General features: G+C 32.8%; 2 protein-coding genes across 2 annotated transcripts; one reads left to right on the top strand and one right to left on the bottom strand.

Annotated features, from left to right (window-relative positions):
* Positions 1–3,127: 3,127 nt before the first annotated feature.
* On the bottom strand, positions 3,128–4,955 carry LOC111015625 (exopolygalacturonase). Its single transcript, XM_022290712.2, has 4 exons — positions 4,637–4,955; positions 3,929–4,530; positions 3,616–3,838; positions 3,128–3,473 (listed from the first exon to the last, which is right to left on the bottom strand). The coding sequence occupies exons 1-4, from the start codon at positions 4,892–4,894 to the stop codon at positions 3,237–3,239; spliced, it is 1,320 nt and encodes a 439-aa protein (XP_022146404.2). The 5' UTR covers positions 4,895–4,955; the 3' UTR covers positions 3,128–3,236.
* An 8,055-nt stretch (positions 4,956–13,010) lies between these two features.
* Positions 13,011–16,728, top strand: LOC148208870 (uncharacterized). The gene is made up of 3 exons (XM_088117017.1): positions 13,011–13,022; positions 14,981–16,102; positions 16,413–16,728. The coding sequence occupies exons 1-2, from the start codon at positions 13,011–13,013 to the stop codon at positions 16,055–16,057; spliced, it is 1,089 nt and encodes a 362-aa protein (XP_087973143.1). The 3' UTR covers positions 16,058–16,102; positions 16,413–16,728.
* The last annotated feature ends 6,173 nt before the right edge of the window (positions 16,729–22,901 follow it).

Below are 22,901 nucleotides of genomic sequence, written 5' to 3'. Positions count from 1 at the left end.
TACTCTTTTATACATTTTCTTAAGAATTCCTAGCTATTTATTAATATTGTGAATTTTTTACTAAATTCATTATTGTTGATGACAATTTCTAGGCAAGGGTACGTCAATGTCAAGTTGGGTGCCACGAACGCCTTCGTCTCCACGCTCTTGGACAGTGTGTTGCACCTGGGGCCCGTGGAACCACCAACATCCTCTTTTACCTTCTATGCTGCAAAAAGAGCGGGGTGCAGTGGTACACTGGGTAATCTTCTGAGGTGTATTGCGGTTTGGGTACAGTGTCAACACCCTATCCGCGGAATGTCCATGTGCGCTCGGCCCCAAAATCGAGCATTTGGAATTGGGCTTGGTGCGCTCGTCATTGCGTTCATTCTTTTTTATCCGACCCACAGGGTTGGTTTTACCCGATAACGATAATGATGAAAATTGTTTCCAAACTTTTATTTTTAGAGTTTTGTGATTCTTCTGTGAATATCAATTTTCTTTGTAGAACTCAAGAATTAAGGGCAGTTCTTGTTTCTTTATTTTTAACGAAGAAACAAATATTGCATTTCTATTTTTATTTTTAATGAAGAAAAAAATATTACGTTTCTGTTTTCCTAATTCAAGTATTGTCGTAACGTCATCACGACGCGGAGCGGCCGACGTCATTCCCTGACGGGTCTCTTTCGAGATTCGGGTTTGGAGTCGCCACCAATCATCCCTACGACACCCGTTCGAAAACGGTATCATATTTTGTCAAGACTTGAACTTGTGATGTGAGAGTCCATTATACAAATTTCTTACCAATGTGCCAACATCCTAAGATATTACTTAATATTTTATATAAATTTTCTAAGATTTGAAATCTTATAAAAACGAAAGCTTTTTTTTTTTAAATTAAAAAAAACATTTTATCTAAAATATTTGTTTGGTAAAATAATGATATAAAAAAAAACATTAATTTAGGCAAGCAAAGACTCAAACCTAAGATGTGTGAATTACTCCTAAGTAACCTACCACTATACCAACACCATATGATACAACTTCATATTAATTCTTATTATACAAATCTTTATTTAAAAAAATGTTAAAAAAAATAAAACTAAAACGAAAATAATAATAATAATAATAATAATAATAATAATAAAATAAAAAATATTTGAAATTCCTCTAACAAACTTCCTTAAAACAAAAAAAAAAACATTTAAAATAAACTTGTTTTTAAAATTTAAAAAAATTATATTTAAAACAAACTTATTTTAAAAATAATCAAATCATATTTAAAACAAATTTATTTTAAAAATAATCAAATCATATTTCTTATTTTAAAAATAATCAAATCATATTTAAAACAAACTTATTTTAAAAATAATCAAATCATATTTAAACAAATCTATTTTAAAATATATCAAATCATATTTAAACAAATCTATTTTAAAATATACCAAATCATATTTAAACAAATTTTTATTTTAATATATATATATATTTATATATATATATATATATATATATATATATATATATATATATATGTCAAATTTAAAACAAGCTTATTTAAAACAAATTAAAAAAATCAAATCATTTCTAAAACAACCATTTTCTATACCACGTATTGCAGTGAGGAAATTCAAGGAGCACTCGAGGTCGGATTCAGGTGGTCGGTGATCCGTGCGTCGGTTGTAGAACTTTGCGCTGGACTACTGTGGTGCAGGTTGGTCTGAACTTGTGATCACCGGGGGACGTGTGTAGTCTATGTATCGTCGGGGTTGCCGGCCTGGGTGAAGAGGAAGAGAAGGTGATGGTAGAGAGAAAGAAGTGAATTCTTCTCTGTATGGGTTCTGTCTGTCTTTCCTCCCCACTCCAGCCCTCCAAAAAACCAATTATTTTCAAATAAAATCTAATTTTAAAACTTAATTTGATTCAATTAAAACTTTACATTAAATTTTATAATAAAGTAAATTATGTTATTTTAAACTAAATCAATAAACATAAAAAAATAATAATAAATAAATTAGTAATAAAATTAAAAAAAAAACGAAAGCGAGTCGGACCAAATACGGTGTCTACAATACGGTGTCTACAAGTATGATAAAACAATATTTTTATTTATGTTTTTGGAACAAATTGGAAATGAGAACAAAAAACTTCTTTTCATTGTTTCCAAAATTTCTTTCACAAGAAATTTGGAAACAAGAAACGATAGTATTTGGTTACGATCTATGTGTTTTTAACAAAATAAATGCACTTATTTAAATTTTCTATAATAAAAAAATTCTATAAATAGATAAGAAGCACACAAAGTGCTTTTCAACGAACAATTTAATTCTTTGTTTTTTAAACAATTAGTTTTTTTAATGCTTAGAAAATAAATGTTTCTTTTAAAAACAATTTTTTTCAAAAGATATTTAAACAATTTTAAATTCACTCTAAGTCTTTCTATTATGCTTTAAGATATAAAGAGATAAATTAATGAAATTTAAACTCTATAAAGAAATTACTTAAGGGTGGTAGTTTAAGAAAAAAAAATTGTTCCATGTTTATAAGTTATATATAAACATAAATTTGTAGTACTAAAAAAAGGGTAATATATTTGTAAACTAATGCCAGGTAATCAACAAACACCAATCTAAAAGATTCTTAATTATATAAAAATAGAAAACTATTATCAACCAAAAATAAATTTGGACTTCAAAGATATATATAGGCCAAGTATACCAAATAGTTCCTAATTTTTAGTATAATTCTCAATTTTAATCCTTAATATTTTAAAATTCTCCATTTAACTCTTACAATGTTAAAAAAAAGTCTCAATTAGGTTCTTCCATACAAAAATTGTTGAAATTTGTTAACAAAATAATGGATGATTTATTAAATTATTACTTTATAATTAAAACATTTGGACCCATGCATAAGCTTGTCAAGCAAAATTCAACTGCACATGAAAAGATGCATTTCTTAGTGACTTACCTACTTGTCTATGTCAACAAAACAAGAAAATCTAATCGCATATTAGCTTTCTTTTTACAAATTTTAATTATTTTGTACATGATGACTTAATTAATAACTTTGATTCTTCGCTGCAGTAAATAAGACAGAAAATTTAATTCGCTAGGGATGGGGATTAAATCGTTGACACTTTGAGAGATGATTAATTAATAAATGTCTTTATCCAATGAGATAAACTCGGATTGACAAGTAGATTTATGTATAAAATCTGAAAGAATGTGAGCTATATATATATGAATATTTCAAAATTAAACAGCACAAGCTGGTGGGATTTGTTTTCCTACGGTCGTAATCTTGGCATTCACACATGCGTTTGCAAAAGCTGTCATCTTCTTATCAGAGCCAACAAAGGACAAATCAATCTCTTCCAATTTGATGCCCTCGCATGGAACTTTAGGGCTACATTGCAACGAAACCGGAACGACCGAAATCGTCGTACCCCGAACGTTCTTGTAATTGACCTCGCTTATCTTCACTTGAGATGGCTGCATGCATATCCAACACATGAACAACAATATTAATAATGCATCAAACTCACGGTAATATATAATAATAGGATCATGATCGTTATCAAAAAGTCTTTATGGATTGTTTAGTAACGTTTTTGTGGCTAGTTGTATTACTTACGGGTTTGCTCTTATCTTTGGAGCCATAGCTTTGATCTATGATAATGGGGTTTTTGACTGCATCTAAGATAATGTCTTGGAAACTGATTTTGGAAGCTTGGGTTGGAGGTGAATCAGCCCATGTCTTGATCCTTAATCCATTTGTGGTGTTTCTCAATGTGCAATTTGTGATAGTAACTCCCATAACGTCCTTCTCATCTTTGTATTTTCCTAGACTTCCCACACTGCAAAATTTGCATATATGTTAGGTACTACAAAATTTGCATATAATATTATTTCAAATTTTGAAAAGTTTCGATCTTTATATTACGTACCTGAGCCCATGACCTGGAGCACAGGTGACATTGTGAACGTGGATATTGGTGGTGCCTTGACCAATGGAAACACAGTCATCTCCGGTACTAATGAAGGTGTTTGTTATATTGATAAGATCAGATTGGCTTGTGTGAATTCCATCTGTGTTGGGGCTCTCGCCAGGAGCTATTATTTTGAGGTTGTTGAATCTAATATCGTTGCAAGCAAACAAGAAGATATGAAAGGCTTTGGCGTTCACCGAAGAAATGTGCTCTACCAATCCTTTTTTCACCTTGTTTAACTTGATTGAGTGTGCAAGAAGAACACAATTGGGATTTTGGCTACAATCGTTGAACTTCCATACTTCCTGACCTTGCCCGTCGAAGGTTCCGCTCCCGGTGATCGTTAGATCGTTGATGGATTCGAACAGAATCCAATCCGGTCCAGAATATTGAGAAACATCCGTCGAACCTTTGACGGTTCCCTGAATCTCGACCGTCATGGGCGAGGCAGTGCATGGCCCGGCGAATACCACTGGTCCGATAAGAAACGTTCCCGCCGGGAAAAGCAGTTTTGTAGGACCAGTGGAATGACATGCTTCAACCCACGCCTTCATGAATGCCTGCATATTTCCAACTCAATTGGTTTAGTACTGAACTCATCAGTTAGACCTTAAGCTTTTAGATTGAGTATGTTTATTCATCCTTAACATATGGTAAATATCCTACCTGTGTGCTATCTTTCTTGCCATCAGGTACGGCACCATGGACTTTAACATCGATAACCTTCCCACCCCCTGGAGCGGCCCCAGCCGGAGCGGCGGGTGCTGCCTCGAGAAGGGAACGACCACGACCGTCGGAGAAGTCACCGAAAAAATTGGGTGCAACGGCAGAGCTGCACCAGGCCATACAAGAGAGACATGCCATGCCTAAAATTATTAACCGACGGGCGGCGGCGGCGGCATGAAATCTCTCCGGGATGGCCATAATGGACGGTGACTTGAATTTTATTAACCCACCAGATTGACTTCTTTTTTTTTTGTTTTTTTTATTTGTGAAATAAGACTTCTGACTTCGAAATTTATAGTGCTGTTAAAAGCCATAACGTAATCCACCATGTTTGGCTATTTTTTTTCTCCACCACAATCTATCTTTAGAAAGCTTTCAATTTCGGAGTCTTTTTCGCTCTCAAAATTTTCGTTTTGATCAAGTCTCTTAAGTGGAAGAATGAGCTGAATTTTAACTTATGGGTTCTGACACAGTGAATATTGAGATTGTAGCAGGGAAAAAAATCGCCAAAATAATGAGAAATGTTCACTAATATCAACTTAATATTAATAGGAATAATTTTATTTCAAAATAGTGAAAGGTTTATTGTTAATTTAAATATTTTTTATATAATTTTTTTTTTATAAATATCTTTTCACATCAACATTTCCGATAAAATTGAGACGACGCTTCTATTATATTGACATTTAAAACCTTGATTTGTTTTTTTTTTGACAATAGAATAATGTTGCAACATTTCATATATTTATGATTTCGACATCGCTATCAGAGATAGTAGATATTTCAATTATATCATAAAAAAAATTAACAAAAATATCACTATGAATATAATATTAGTAGTAAGATTTTTAACTTATTTAACAACCGTGAACAGCCTATTTGTTCATTTAAATAGTTTTTTATATTTTTTATTTTCTAGAAATATCTATCAACGTCGACATTTTATCGATATTTAATTTTTATCTACATTCCTATAAAATTGAGAAATAAGCCTTTTATATGATATCGACTTTTTTTTTTTTTTTGAAAATTTTGATGGACATTTAAAACTTTGATCAGTAGTACAATGATCTATGAGTAATTACTAGTACACTTGGAGTTCTGTCTCGCCGACCTTATGCTGGAAGATAGCCCATCTCCGACATCTTCCACGCTCCACTACTTCATTGAGAAAAAGGAATTTAAGCTGCTACAAGACAGACGCACAAGGGGTAATAATATATTACTATCATAAATCGGCTCATACAAGTCTTTTTCAATGTCCCTATACATATGCAGGATTCACTTGACTGACTACACACCACTTTGAAAACCGCCATCGCCACCAGCAGAAGTTACAACAGATTTTCTCAAGAGAAGAGATGTGATGAGTATTTCTTTTGGATTGAAAAGACCACGAACAAAAGAGGATGTATTGCTGAAATTTATCGCGTTCATGAAAAGGGTCGTGATTACTGCATCATGATCCCTAAGGGATGTTAGTAGTACTTTGTATAACTACTAACTAGTAAGAAACACGCGTTGCACGTGAAATTTGTAGTTTTATTTGAAAGTATAAAGTAAATGTTAGAAAATAAAATTAGTAAAAATTATAATTTAATTATTTTTTTATATATAGGAGGCATTAGTTTTTTCATATTTTATTTTTATTTACATTATCTTTTTTTTATAATTTAAGTTTTGTAAAAAAAAACCATTCTCTTTTCTAACATTATTTACATAAATTTTAGAGAAGTTTAAAATTAATTTAAATTGGTTTTAAGGTATCACTTGGATGGTGATTTTGAAAAATTAAGGTTAAAAAATACATTTGGTCCCTGTACTTTCATTAAAGTTACGATTTGGTCCCTGAACTTTCAAAAGTAACGATTTAGTCCCTGTACTTTAAAATTGGTTACGATTTAGTCCTTGCCGTTAAAAATTAGGTTAAGATTTAACGGAATGTTGACGTGGCTGCCATTTAGGATTGATGTGTACAAATTAAAATCCATCTATCGAGTTGGTTCAACATCGGTTCGGTTCGGTTCGGTTCACCTTTAAAAGCTGTCAAATTGAATGATAAATCTTTGTACGCATTTGAATTGTATTTCAAACTTTCCTTTTAAGACTTTTTGTAATCTTTGAGAGTGAATAATTCATTATTTTTTGTGCGGACAGGACTTTTAAAATTGAAATGTGGTGTGAATGATATAACAAAACTAGCTTATTTGCATGAACCAAGACTTGTAAAACTTAAAAGGTTCAAATAATGCGACACAAAAAAATTCACATCTGTCCTTACAAAACAAAAAATCTCCATACCCGTCATTACAAAAGTACTCATTTACAAAATCTTAATACCATCACAAAACAAATCAGTTTCTCATATGTTTCTCATACATTTCACAGTTAGAAATCTATAAACAGTTGTTACAACCATAAAATCTCATTTACAAGTCTAGGTCCTTCTAACTTTGATAGATAACTTGGACCGCCTATTCACTTCAACTACTTGAGAAGATGAACTTTCCTGCAATGTGTTCAAAAAGTAAAGAATAATAATAATAATAGTAATAAACTTACAACAAATATATTGAAGTTTTTTGCAGTACTAACCTGTGAATGTTTTTCTTTATCGATGGGCCCTTTGCAACTCCTTTTGTTGTGTCCATATTGTTTACATTTACTACATTTCATAGATAAGTGTCTCCTACCAACTGTGCTACCTTTTCTTGGTTCATCGGGCTCTCTCCTTCTTAATTTCTTTGGCCTACCGAGAGCTCTTCTAATATGTGGTGGACTAATGACATTGAAATTTGTACTTGGCCATAAGTTTGGACCGTTGGTTGGGTAAACAAGAGGCTCGTAGCATGCAATGTAAGCCTTCTTTTTATAGCAATCTTCAACATATGTCTCAACATTATGCCCTTTATAGAAAATACAACTAATGACATGTTGACATGGCAACCCAGTGAGGTTCCATTTCCTACAACTACAAGTTTTTGAATCAAGGTCTACAACGAACTTGTCACAACCATTCCTAACCTCAAATTTCAAGTCACCGGCCCATATAGGTAACCAATTCCTACTATGAAGTTTCTCCTCCTCAATCTTCTTTTTAATTTTGGGACACACCTCCCCATCAAACTTTTCAATCATCTGTCTATTTTTTTGAAATCTTCTCATTAGATAAGTTCTAATCCATTCACATAAAGAAATAATTGGTTGGTCTCTAGCTTCAAGTATAGTAGCATTAAATACCTCGCATAGATTATTAACCACAGAATCACACTTAGACCCGCAACTAAAGGCATGCTTACTCCATTTCTCACGAGGTAAGGCCAACACCCACTTGTATGCACCTTCATCTACCTTTTTTATTTCTTGCATCTCCCTCTCCCATTGCTGATAATAAGTTGCGTTGGCTGCTCGCCAAAAAAGCTTTCTCAACTGCATTCCAGGAAACCTCTTTCTCATGTTGCTATAGATGTGTCTCACACAAAAGCGATGTTCTAATTCTGGAATTAATTCACTGAAGGTTAGCACTAAACCCTGAAAATATAATTAAAATAAACATGTCATGAATATGTAAGGAAACTAAAAATAATTGTAATTAAAAAAATTAATGAGAATACCTTTTGTTGATCAAATATAAATGTAACTTTTTTACTTCCAATATCCACAAGTAATTTAGTCAAAAACCATGTCCACGAGTCTTTGGTCTCTGCCTCAACTACTGCAAAGGCTAAGGGAAAGTATTGGTCATTAGGATCTCTTCCAATTGCTGCTAGTAATTGTCCTCCATAAGGGCCTTTTAAATGACAACCATCTAAACCAATAAATGGCCTACAACCAGCAATGAAACCTCGTCGACATCCATCAAGACATATATACAACCGTTGAAAAGTATTGATTGTTATAATTCTACCAATTGGTTGACCATCAACCTCTTCTTGTTCCTGTCGCACATCCAAGTTCAAAAGAGCACTGCTACCAGGATTGGATCTATGTATCTCCGCACAATACTCCCATAATTGACTATATTGCTCTTTGTGTGATCCATGCACTATATCTAAAGCCAATTTCTTTGCTCTAAAAGCTTTCACTTTATTAATTTGTGAAATGTACTTACGTTGTACCTTCTCTTGGATGGCTCTCAATCTTATATCTGGTTGTTCCTTCACATCATTTACAATTTGTCTACTTAGCCATCTAGATGTTAGGCTTGGATTGCTGAAGGACCTACTACACGAGTGTTCACCAACAAAGGTCTTCAACTGATAAGTCATTTCTCCTTGTACCTTGGCAACATAAGCCAACCATTTACAGCCATCCACACATTTGGCTCTAACTCTAGTCTTATCATTTTTCACAAATCGTATTTGCCATCCTCCCTTAACAGCATAATCATCCACAACATTCTTGAACTCTCTCAATGAGTTAAATGACATGCCTAATTCAAAGTATGGTTTCTCATCACCCGTTGTTTCTCTATAAACAGGATATTTTATTCTAACATCAACTTCAGAATCAGACGAATCCTTTAATGAGAGTAGCTCACTAGAGTCAATATCACTTCCGCCATCATTATTCTCAACATTATCATCTATTCCTATGATTTCTGATGGTTTTGAAGCAGTACCCTCCACATCCTTATCAATATATATATTAGATAACAAATCATCATCATCTTCAAATTCAGATTCACAACCACTAATATAAGGTAATGCATCACTATCATTGTCTAAGAGTATCGCTTCATCCTCACATTCATGTTCTACATATATCTCAAATTTCATTCCATCACTTAAAAGACTAGCTAACTCCATGACATCTTTATCAGATTCTATTAGTCGATAACCACCCACTTCTTTTGTTGGATCCCTACCCCACAATTTTAGATAGCTATAATACCCCAACTGTTCAACAACACCAATTACCTCAAAGAAAGACCAGTAATCTGGATCAAAATTTGTATAGCGATCCACCTTACCACTTATGTATTTAATATACGGCTCATGGATAAAATATCCAGTGTGATGCACTTCTACTACAAAAGTTGTCATCTCTGCATATAGAATAAAATATAAATATTCGTTGTAAAAAAATAAGTGCAAAATAGAACTTTTGAAATTCATAGCTTAGCACCAACTTTTGTAGTAAGGAAAATAGCTACACGTATTCATGCTGCAGTTTTGTAAAAAAATAGCTATGCACTTATATTAAATGATATAGTTAATTAGTAAGGAAAATGGCTACACGTAAAATTTGTTAACAATTCAGCGGAATGAAGGGGCAACAACGATTTCAAGGAGCACCATTACACGCTAAAATAGAAAATAAAAATTGAGATGGGATGAACTTGAAAAAAGGAGCGAAGTCAAAATCTCTCTTTGCTAAAATAAAAATTTCTCATTCATTACCATGAAGTCAAAATCTCACTAATCAAACCAAAGGTAATTTTAATTTCTCATTGAGGATAACTGGAGGTGCATATAAGAAAACACAGTACATACCACGTAGCTTATCAAGCGAAGACTTCTGAAGAACCGAAAAAGATGTTCGTGCGTGAGAGAGGCATAAATCGTGGGTGAGAGAGAACGTTTTCTCCGTCAAAGGCAGGGAGGGCGGCCCTGAGGATGTGAGCATGCGGCGTCTCCGTTCAGTCGAGACGTGTGTTGATGGAGCCGCCTCCCCAAGCGAGGTCCGGGAAGGCGCCGGAGATTGAGGAACGGAAAGCGAAATCTTGCCACAGGTCCAGAGGGGAAGGGAAGTGTGGGAAGCGATTGGAGATGTTTCAAATTAAAGGTCTCATTTTTCTATTTTGAAAGTCCTAAACCGTTTTAAATGTGAACCGAACTGAACCGATGTTGAACCAACTCGCTAGATGGATTTTAATTTGTACACATCAATCCTAAATGGCAGCCACGTCAGCATTCCGTTAAATCTTAACCTAATTTTTAATGGCAAGGACTAAATCGTAACCAATTTCAAAGTACATGGACTAAATGGTTACTTTTGAAAGTTCAGGGATCAAATCGTAACTTTAATGAAAGTACAGGGACCAAATATGTTTTTTAACCAAAAATTAATTATTCTTAAATCTCCTTTTTCAAAAGCACTCATCATATTATCACTCCCTGACGCTTCGTGAATGAGAAAAAATATAAGATTAAGAGGGAAAATTTTTGGGGAGAGAAAATGAATTTTGAGAAAAATGAAGATATATATTTTGAAAGAAAAAAAAGAAAAGAAAAAGAAAAGAGAGATGGGGAAGTATGTCAACAGTGAGAGTGTTTAAATTAAAAGGGCTCAAGAAGTAAGGGGGAGAATTTAATGATCTCTTAATCAGAAACAGATGTTAATTACCACTAAGTTCATGTTGGCAAATATCTTATTTGGTCTCATAGTGAATTTTATGCCATGGATATCGAGTTGATTAATAAATTACAAGATACATGATGTTGATTCAATTAACAATTTTAAAATAAGAAAGAGGTAATAGGATGCCAAAGCGGGCATAACTTAACGGTTATTGGCATATATCTCCAATTATCCCATGGTATATTAAAAAAAGGAATATTCTTTCCATCATAATTAAATAGTTTTTTCTTTCCTTTTGGAAAATACATACAACCTAATTTCATAAATGTTGCACATTTAAAATATTTCAAAAATTGAAAACATTGATAAGATATAACCGTGAATAAAATATTAATAATAAGATACTTTAGTGTGTTTAACAATAGTGAAATGTTTATTTGTTGATTTAAATATTTTTTATTAATTTCTTGATATTTTTTATTTTTCTAGAAATATCTATTAAAATCGAAATTTAATTTCTATCTCCATTCTTATATAATTGAGAACTCAGACATTTTATTTGATGTTGACATTTTAAATTTTCATTAGTAGTACTTTTTATACACGTGTTGTAAAGATAAAATTAATATTTATTTCTCAAATATCAACCAGTAAAGGTGAAAGATTCAAACTGATGACCTCTTAGTCAGAAATCGGTGCTAATCATCGTATAGCTAAGCTCATGTTGGCAAATATCTTATTTGGACTCCCATTAAATTTTATACTAACAGATATCAGTTGATTAATTAAGATACATGGTGTTGATTCATTTAACAATTTTGAAATAAGAAAGAGGTAGGAGAATATTCTTCCAATTTTGATAATAGTCCTAAAAGGCTTTTTTTTTCTCATTTTGGAATATATATAGAACCTAATTTCATAATTAATGTTCACTTTAAAAATATTTCAAAATATTTTTCTTGACCTTTGGAATATATAGAACCTAATTTTGGACTATATATGGATGGTGATCGAGTTTTTAATGATGGGTACTGCTCGTCACTGAAGGGAAATGATGTTGGATACGCGACCTAAATCATTTCGAATGTTAATGTAATGTTTGATGTCGACGGATATCAATGACAGACCCATTATAGGTGACCATTCTTGTTTCCTACAATAACGGTCACTTATGATGTCAATTGTGACCTGACATCTATTCTAGTGTTATTGTAGCTTACAATGTCGGTCATTAAATGTTCAGCATTATATGTCCTTCGTTATATATATGTTCGTTTTTAATGGTGGGCAATACCCGTCATTGTTTGGGTAATAATTTAATAAAAAAAATGTTGATTGCACACGTGAGCTAATCAGCAATCTTTCCTCGTTTCTCAATCTATGCACAAATCTCAATAGTCTTTTAAAAAAGGCAAATACTTACCCAAAACACGTGTGTAACAATAAGCTTGTTCTTTATAATAACTCAATAGAAAATGAAGATTCAATACTCATTCATCCAACATAACTAAAAAAAGTCAAAATTTCAACATGACCTCTATCAAAACATCCTAACCACACCTGAAATACGATAACATATAACATATATTTAAACATAATATATATAAGACCTTCTTTATACATAACCAATAATTTTTCCTCCTTTCATAACTTTGCACAAATCCAAATAGTATTTTAAGAAAAATGCTAGTACTTACTCAAAACGATATTTAGCAACACCTAACATTTCTACTTTGTGATGGGACCATCTGTCGCTCCACAAAAACTACATTCATCAGAATATCCAACGATTCTTGTGTTTCAATTCTATTAAGAAAAAAAGTAATTCAACTAGTTCAACATCAAACAAACAAAATATCCATAAGTAAAGTCTATACAAATCTTCCAACAAAAAAGTTGCTCATTCAATCTCATCAATTTCTTTTTGTGATATGTACTCTTTGTGTTAAAACTACAAAGACAAAGAAAGATAATACTAGCATACAAATTCATTTAACGTAAACACATAAAGATGGATAATTATGTACGTACAAGTTCACTTTGTTGTCTCATGCTCACATACATCCTATATAAAGATAACTAGAATGATAATTTCTCTCTCTTTTCTTTTTTAATTCAACCTACCATCTAGTCTTGGAAGAAAAAACTACATATTAGAGAAAAAAATGTAAGAAAAATTCTTACGAAATAAAGCCCTGAAATGGTTAAGAAAAATAACATTGGAAGCACATTATCTCTCAAAATGAAATCTCCCTCAATAAATTGGAACAAAAATGGAAGCAGAGAGATTAATTACGATGGAGGAATTGGAGATAAAATTGAGATAAAATTATTGTTAAATTTTGTAGAAGAATGATGTTTAAATATAGGAGGGAAAAGAGTTTGAAATTGATTTGAAATGAAAATCTATTTTGGCATTGGATCATAAATGATTGTAGATCAAAGATTGAGATTTACTTCAATAATAAAATAATATACATAAAAGTTGGTTCAACAATATTTGTGGTCGATAGAGTAGAGGATCTGCAGATACTTATCGAGCTCTTCATTACCTCATATATATATAATCACTATAGATTAAAAGTTGAGATTTACTTGAATAAAATAATATATATATATAATGGCAACTTTTTTTTTGTTCTTTTATTTTTCTTTCTTTCTTCTAATTTTCTTTTCTATCAATTTCTTTTCTTTTTTTTAATAATACGACTCACTCGTGTTGCTATTTTATTCGCCCGCTTGGTTGATTTAGCTCCACGTCATCCTTTCTCGTGTTTTTCCTTACAATTTATTAATTATAACTTTTTTGTTTGAGCTCCAAATTTTGGTGATTTAGGAGGCTTTAGAATTGTCTTGTTGAACTTTACACCATGAATACCTCAAAATGCCAAATTTGATATTAAATCAAATAGGTATTATCAATAAATCATATAATATAATTGATCATAATAAATTTATGCTTTATAACAACAATTTAGCACACCAAGCCAAAGCGAGTATAGCTTGGTAGTAATTCGCATATATCTCAAATCAAAAGGTTGTTAGTTCGATTCCACATCCCCACATATTGTACTAAGAAAAAAAAATTCTAATAGACCAAAAATAATTAATAGATCGAAAAAATTATTAATACTAATTGTGTTTTTTAACTTCAAAATATTTCAATTCTCTCAATAAGAAAGCTATTTCCAAAACCAAACCACAATTGAAATTCTAGAAACAACATCATTATATTTTCCCTGTTTCATATCTTGAATTTGAAACTTTAAAATGAAGAATTATATTAAAAAATAATAAAATCTTTTGATAAATATATTATTTCATATTATAAAAAATTTATTTTTGTTAAAATTAAAAAAAAATTTCAAATATAATATATTATAGATTATATAACATTCTAATGGTACAAAATATATAATAAAAACGTTATTAAATTAATTGACATTATATATTTTAGATTAAACTAAATATATAGTTGGTAACTACCATTTGTTTACTTTAAAATATAAGTTGAACAATTTTTTAACTTTAAATTCAATTTTCAAATCTACTACCAAATCTGTAAAGGTCACAGAAAACAAAAAATACAAACTCTCGTTTTCATTGAATCCATTGTTTTTATGTTTTTGTTATTTTGATCACCAATCAAACAAGTCCTTAAAAACTACAAGAGCGAATGCATCTATAGACCAGAACTTCACCAAAAGTCCTCAGTTCTATGCTCCAAATGTTCTCAATATTGCATAGTATTGAGAGATATAGAATTTTCTATTATGTACAATACATTAGCTTGTTATCTTGGTAGTTAGATAAATCAAGAGATGTAGAATTTCTGTTATGTGCAGTAAGTAGTTAGATATATTGTTATCTAATTTTAGTTATTTTTTGTATCATTACATATAGGGTTTTGGGAGAATATAAATAAAAATGAGAAATATCAAATTTCTTCTCTTCTCGTCTAATATGGTATCAGAGCTCTAGTTTTCTCACTTTCGTTGCCTCTATGCGCCACATAGCACCTATCACTCAGACGATGGCACCTGTCACAGAACCGTTGAATCATCTTCCTCTTATCTGAATCAAACTCGTTCAGATGCTTCATTGCACAACCCATACTATCTTCATCACAGTGATACTTCAAATCTCGTCCTGGTTACAGAACTTCTCAGTGATGACAACTACGTCTCTTGGAGCCGCTCCATGATTATTGCTTTATCGATAAGGAATAAACTTAGATTTGTGGATGGTTCAATCACGAAGCCTACGGGAGATTTACTTCCTTCGTGGATTCGTAATAACCATGTTGTTGTTGCTTGGATTTTGAACTCTGTTTCGAAATCAATATCCGCCAGCCTCATATTTTTTGAATCAGCTCGTACAATTTGGCTTGATTTGAAAGAACGGTTTCAACGGAAGAATGGACATCGCATTTTTCAACTCAAGCGCAACTTAGCCACAATTACCCAGGATCAACAGTCTGTTTCTATGTACTCTACGCGACTAAAGAGTATTTGGGATGAATACGTAACATATCGACCTAACTGCTCTTGCGGTAAGTGTTCCTGTGGCGGCATGAAATCCATTGAAGAATTCTTTCAATTTGAATACCTTATGAGCTTTCTCATGGGACTCAATGAGTCTTTCTCTTCTAGTAGAGCTCAAATCTTGCTCATGGAGCCATCTCCCTCCATCAATAAGGCTTTTTCTTTGATCTCTCAAGAGGAACAACAACGATCTATTCCGTTATTTTCGACGTCTTCTCCTACAGTAAGTCTAGCTGTGGGACAGTCAACTCGTGTGTCCAATTCATCCATCTCGTTTTCTTCTTCACGATTTGGGAAATCTCGGCCAGTTTGTACTCATGGACTATACGGACACACAATTGCTGGTTGTTATAAATTGCATGGGTATTCCCCTGGTTACCGCCAAAAAGGAGGATCCCGCAATTTTGTTCCTTCCTCTCAACAACAATCATCTTCATCTCCGACCAACGCTGCTTCATTTATGACTCCTGTCACTGAAGTTCAGACGCTTTTATTCAATGCCACAATATCTTGAATATGCTTCAAACTTAGTTGGTCGCTGTCAAAACTGATTTGGCAGGTACTTGCCCTAATATTATATTGCCTTCTACCTTGAATAACAGTTGGATTCTTGATTCGGGAGCATCGACACATATCTATTTTTTCAAAGAGCTTTTCTCCTCTATATTGCCGTGTCCACTTCTGTGGTTTTACCTGAAGGATCTCGTATGCCTGTTCACTTTGCTGGCACTGTTAACCTCTTAAACTCTTTAATACTCAAACATGTCCTATTTGTTCCGCAATTTCGATACAACTTGTTATCCATCAGTGCTCTCACCGTGGATGCATCCATTTTTGTCCAGTTTCATACTAATTACTGTGAAATTCAGGAAAGGTCCACTTTGAGGACGATTGGCAAGAGTAAAGCTCATGATGGTCTATATTTGCTCTAGCCGTTTGCTGATATTGTTGCTGTACAGCGTCCCAAGACTGTTTTTGCTGCTATTTCTCGAAATTTGTCTGCACTTTGGCATGCCAGGCTTGGTCACTTATCCCATAACCATTTGTCTGCTTTAAAATCAGTCATACATTTTGATAATTCCAAATTTGAGCATACTGAACCTTGTGATATATACCCTCTTGCAAAACAGAGGAAGTTATCTTTTATTTCTCATAATAACCTGTCAAAAGATGCTTTTGATTTGATTCATGCTGATCTTTGGGATCCTTTTGCTATCTCCTCTCATGCCGGTTATAAATATTTTCTTACAATTGTAGATGATTGTACTCGTTATACTTGGGTTTACATGCTCAGAAGGAAGTCTGACGTATTGACTATTATCCCTCAAATTTCCAAGCTTGTTGTTGTTGAGACTCAGTATAATAAATGCATTAAAGTTTTCCGTTCTGATAATGCTCCTGAGTTAATTTTTGAGTATTTCTTTCGAGAAAAAGGTGTCATTCATCAGTTTGCATGTGTTGCTAGGCCTGAACAAAATTCTGTGGTTGAGAGAAAACATCAACATATCTTAAATGTTGCTCATGCCCAATATTTTCAGTCTCGGTTTCCTCTTTCTTTTTGGAGTGAATGTATTCTCACTGCTGTATTTCTTCTCAATCGGACTCCATCTCGTTTGTTGAATTGGCGCACACCTTTTATGTTGTTAACTGGTTCAGTGGTTGATTATTCTACTATGAAAGATTTTGGTTGTGTATGTTTTGCATCCACACTGTCTTCGAATCGTTCTAAATTCTCTCCTCGTGCTACTCCGGCTGTTTTTCTTGGCTATCCTCCTGGCATGAAGGCGTATCGACTGTTTGACATTGCTAATAGAAAGTTTTTTGTTTCTCATGATGTTCTCTTCCACGAAAACATCTTTCCTTTTCATACAGTCACTATTGCATCAGATGTACCAGAATTCTTATCTGACTTTGTCCTTCCAAAGTCCTTTGATGATAAATTTGCGTCTCAGTTGCATTTGGAGGATGTTGGTTTTCAGCCTACTGATCAATCTATTTGTAATCAATTTTCTAATACTGAAGCAAATATTGATACTACTGTTATTGATGTTGCACGTACTGATAATGTTGTTGATAATGTTGCAATTGATGCTCCAAATATTGATATTATTGTTGCCTCCTTTGATAATGCTGATCCTGTTCATTTGCCTTTGCCATGTTCTGATATTAATCCAATTTCTCATGATGATGTGTCAAATATTCCTCCAGATTATGATATTGTACCTCCTATAAATGATAGTTCCACTGCTTTTGGACATGGCTCGTCTATTTGCCATCTCGGGATGCGACTGCTGTTATACCTCGTGATGTTATTGCCCCTCGCCGAACCTCTCGTGTTTCCAAAAGGCCCTCTTATCTTCAGAATTACCATTGTCATCTAGCATCATCCGTTTCTCTTCCTATTTTGTCCACTAAATATCCCCTGCAAAATTATATTACATATAATAAGCTATCACCTTCCCACCGGGCTTTCTCTTTGGATATTTCTACCCATTATGAACCACGATTCTATCATCAAGCTCTTCCTTTTGAACATTGGCAGGAGGCTATGCAAACAGAGTTGAAAGCTACGGAGATGAATAATACTTGGCAGGTTGTCTCTCTTCCTCGAGGGAAACACACCATTGGTTGCAAGTGGATCTACAAAATTAAGCATCGAGCTGATGGTTCTATTGAACGCTATAAGGCTCGATTGGTTGCCAAAGGTTTTACACAACAAGCAGGTTTGAATTTTGTTGAGACATTTTCTCCAGTAGCAAAGTTAGTTACTGTTCGCGTCCTTCTTACAATTGCTGTTTCTCATAATTGGCCTCTTATTCAATTGGACGTTAATAATGCCTTTTTACATGGTGACCTCTTTGAAGAGGTATATATGGATTTGCCTTTAGGATATCATCCTCCGGCTACGGTTCCACTTCAGGGGAGCATTTGGTTTGTCGTCTCAATAAATCCATTTATGGCTTGAAGCAAGCTTCTCGTCAATGGTTCGCCAAGTTTTCTAATGCTTTAGTTTCTCTTGGGTTTCAACAATCTAAAGTCGGTCATTCATTATTTGTTCAAGGTTCTGGTCCTGGTTTTATTGTCCTATTAGTATATGTCGATGATATTATAATTACTGGTGCATGTTCCTCTAAAATTGCTCAGTTAAAGTCTTTACTTAATGATCGTTTTCAACTCAAGGATCTAGGATCTCTCAGATACTTCCTCGGACTTGAGCTTGCTCGTTCTATTAAGAGTATTTGTGTGTCACAACACCATTATACATTGCAGCTTCTTGAAGACACGAGTCTTTTAGCTTATAAACCGGCCCATGTACCTATGGATCCTCACTTGAAGTTATAACTTTCTGATGTCGATTTGCTACCAGATGCTTCCATTTACAGCAGACTTATTGGCCGTCTTCTGTACTTAACAATTTCATGCCCAGACATCTCTTTTGCAGTGAATAAGTTAAGTCATTTTGTATCACGCCCTTGCAAGATTCATTTGACTGCTGTTTACCATCTATTACGTTACTTAAAGAATGCTCCAAGGCAGGGTATTTTCCTACCTGTTTCTTCTTCGTTTCAACTCCGAGCTTTTGCCGACTCCGATTGGGCTTCTTGCCTTGATTCACGGCGTTCCACTACGGGTTTTTGTCTTTTCTTAGGCGATGCTTTAGTCTCTTGGAAGTCCAAAAAGCAAGCTACCATTTCTCGTTCATCTGCTGAAGCTGGATATCGAGCATTAGCTGTTTGCTACTTGTGAGTTAGTATGGCTGTCTAGTCTTTTGTCTGATTTACAGGTACCTTTCAACCCGCCAGCTCTTTTGTTTTGCGATAATGAGGCTGTGGTTCATATTGCATCTAATCCTATCTTTCATGAGCGTATGAAACACATTGAATTGGATTGTCATTTTGTTCGGGACAAAATAGTTGACGCCTTCTTCAAACTCTTGCCTATACGGACTCATTTCCAGCTTGCTGATCCTTTTACCAAAGCACTTCCTGCACTTACTCTTTTTCCTTTATTATCCAAGATGGGTGTCTTAGACATTTACCATCTATCTGGGGGAGTATTGGGAGATATAGAATTTTCTATTATGTACAATACGTTAGCTTGTTATCTTGGTAGTCAGATAAATCAGGAGATGTAGAATTTCTGTTATGTGCGGTAAGTAGTTAGATATATTGTTATCTAATTTTAGTTATTTTTTGTATCATTCTTTCGTGTACATATAGGGTTCTGGGAGAATGTAAATAAAAATGAGAAATATCAAATTTCTTCTCTTTTTTCTAATACATAGAACTACAACACATATTCCTTTTTGCCAAATATTGAATAATTTATCTTCAAATGCAGCACTTTTTTTTCTTCATCTCTATAGAAGCCATCTCTATTAGCTATATTTCAACTAGAAACAAGATCTAGAGATGCGTAAAGAACCATACGGAAGAAAGTACATGTTTAGGAGAAAGTTGGAATGCAGACAACTCATGACTCACGACCTTATAGCAAATAATAGAAAGAACCCATGTGTTTAGTTCTTGATTTTGCGGACATGTCGTCGTTTAATTCAATTAAAAGAAAAGGACACATGGATAAACGTATTAAAGATGATGTCAGTTTGGACCAAGACCGAACTGTCTAGTAGAGCTCATTTCAAAGTATGCCAATCGTTTCCTCCACTAAGTGCGTGGTTTCCCGTTTTCACGGAGAATGAACCGTCTAATTCAAACGGGAGCCTCCCTCTCTCTCCAACGGTTACTTTCTTATCCACTATAAATACCAAATTAAACTAAGGTAGCTGGTATGCGAAAACTTACTAAATTTTTACTTATCATTTATCACTCAGCACAAAGACTAATAAGATCGTCGGAGTGGTAATTCGTTTTTGCAAGTTTTCCTATCTTTGAGTGTTCTCGAAGATTTATTTTGACTATCGATATTTTTCCGGTACGAACACCATGAAATTGGAAATCTTACCTGTTAAGCAAAACAAAAGGAAATTTCTAAAGGAAATTACATTTGAAATGATAGAAATTACATTTGAAGTGCAAGATATTAAACTAAAGGAAATTTCTACAGAACTTCAGTTATTGAATTACTCACAGCGGATTGAAGCTATGCAAGAGTAAACTTGACGCCTCCCATAAAGATAGCCATATGAGCCAATAAGAAAATAGATATGATTGTCGTTATAATTCCAAAATGAGCAAAGATATAAATGTGGAACGATAAGGTGTCTTGGAATTGGAGGCTCGGTTGAAAAAATCATCGTTTGCTACTATGCGCACACAATTATTTAACGAATTTCAGTAAACTACGTAGAATAAAAGAAAGGACGTAAATGATACAAGATTTATACTCGTTCACCCAACCACGAGATATGTTCAGTCTTCTGTTACACAAGGATTATACTATAATTTTGGGATAAATAAAATGGGATACAATAACTCTAGAGGCCTCGACCACAGCTACCTAGCTTCTAGGTTCTATACCAATAAGAACCCATGAATACAAGAAAGAAAAACCTCACTAAACTAGCTCATGAGAACGAATTACCAACAACCCTTTATAGACTTTTTTTCTCCTTTTTCTTCTCTGCCAAAGAACGACTACTGTCTCTTCAGATTTTTTGCAACAACAAAAAGTATTGGTCACTCCCACGTTTTTCTTCCTTTCACGGAAAGTTGAAAATTGAAAAAAAAGAAAGAAAGAAAAAACTCCAGGGACACTTGCAAATATCGCAAAATATTCGAGTGAAATAAGCAAAATAACAACCATATTTTGTTTTTTCAAATATAGCATTTCTATTGAGAAAAAATGGAGGTCCAATTATAAAATTACAAATTCATCCTTTAATATATCTGATATATATATCTGTAATATATCTGACACTGATATAATAATGATATACAATTGATTTACTTCTGGTAGAACCATCATATCTACTCACCTTCTAACATGTCTTATCACTAATATACGTATAATAACCATTGATTTACAACACTGATACAACACATATATATGTGATATTTATCTTATTTACCATTGATATACCAATGATATACCACTGATATAATTATGGTATCTACTGATATAATTTCTTATATGATTATATGATTTACCACTAATATAACACTGATATATATTTCATATATACTTAATATGCTTCTAATTTACCACTTATATACCTTTGATATTACCATTATATCTACTAATATAACTATATAACTATGATACATGTGTGTTGATATAATACTATTATATCCAATATATTTTTCACATGAAAACAATGGTGCAAAAATTTTTATTTTTATTTTTGAAATATAAAGTTATTATATAAAAGGTTTACTGGACCATGCACGTCCAAAAAGACAAATTAAAATTTTGATATACTTTATAAATTTAAACAGTGATATCCCTTATATTTAGTATCTAATTAATATTAATATTGAATAAATAGTAGTGACATAGTAATCAACATTATTGATAATATTAGTATATTAATCAACAAATTGAAAGGGTAAACTATAATTTAAACCGCTGATATATCACTAAAAATTAAACGTTTGATATGCCTTATATTTAGTATATCAGTTGCAAATATATTTAGTATATCATTTGGAAATATATTTAGTGATATATATGTATATATATTATATGTATATTACATACATTTGATGTATATCGGTGGTATATCTGATAATGTATATCATGATTACATCTGATACTTTATATTAGGGTTACATCGAATGTATATCGGAATTATATCTGAGTTACCTCGGATGTACATTAGATATAGGTTGGATGTATATCATATACAAATTTAGATCGGATGGATATTAGATATAGATTTGATGTATGATATACATCATATGAATATCAGATATAGATATACGTCAGATATATATCAGATATCATAAGGGTAAAATTGGAATAATAAAAATTTCAAAAAATAAAAATTCAAATATTTTGTTATATTTGAACTTTTGCAAAACTGGTGACATTTTTTGAAATACATCAAATATTTTTGTTACCTACTACAATTAGCTCCACACACGTGTATGTATATACATGTGTGTATATATAACTTAAAATAAGGGCACAACAACTAACTCATCGCAAGCACTGCTATTTGAAAATGACTATGATCTTAGTTGTGTCACCAGTTCGTCCAAAGTGTCAATACTCATTATTACCCGATGTCCATGGAGTTCATGATCTTCTTGGAGAGCCAAATTATGGAATGTCCCAACCGGAATAAGCATCAAATCAATCTCAAATACATTAAATACATTGTTCACTTCTTCACTCTACTGATCTTCAACATTTACTTTTCATTTATTTATATCAATTTATTACATCAAAGTTGG

Source organism: Momordica charantia (genome assembly GCF_013281855.1).
Source record: "Momordica charantia cultivar OHB3-1 chromosome 9 unlocalized genomic scaffold, Mcharantia_2.0 BLBB01000009.1, whole genome shotgun sequence".
In the NCBI taxonomy this organism is placed as follows: Eukaryota; Viridiplantae; Streptophyta; class Magnoliopsida; order Cucurbitales; family Cucurbitaceae; genus Momordica; species Momordica charantia.
This window is presented reverse-complemented; position numbering and strand designations above follow the sequence as displayed.

Excerpts from the sequence above, each read along its gene's own strand:
- LOC111015625 (XM_022290712.2), bottom strand. The coding sequence starts at position 4,894 with ATGGCCATCCCGGAGAGATTTCATGCCGCCGCCGCCGCCCGTCGGTTA. Across the intron at positions 4,531-4,636 it reads GCAAGAAAGATAGCACACAG|GCATTCATGAAGGCGTGGGT; the intron begins GTAGGATATTTA and ends GGAAATATGCAG. Across the intron at positions 3,474-3,615 it reads CCAAAGATAAGAGCAAACCC|CCATCTCAAGTGAAGATAAG; the intron begins GTAAGTAATACA and ends ATATGCATGCAG.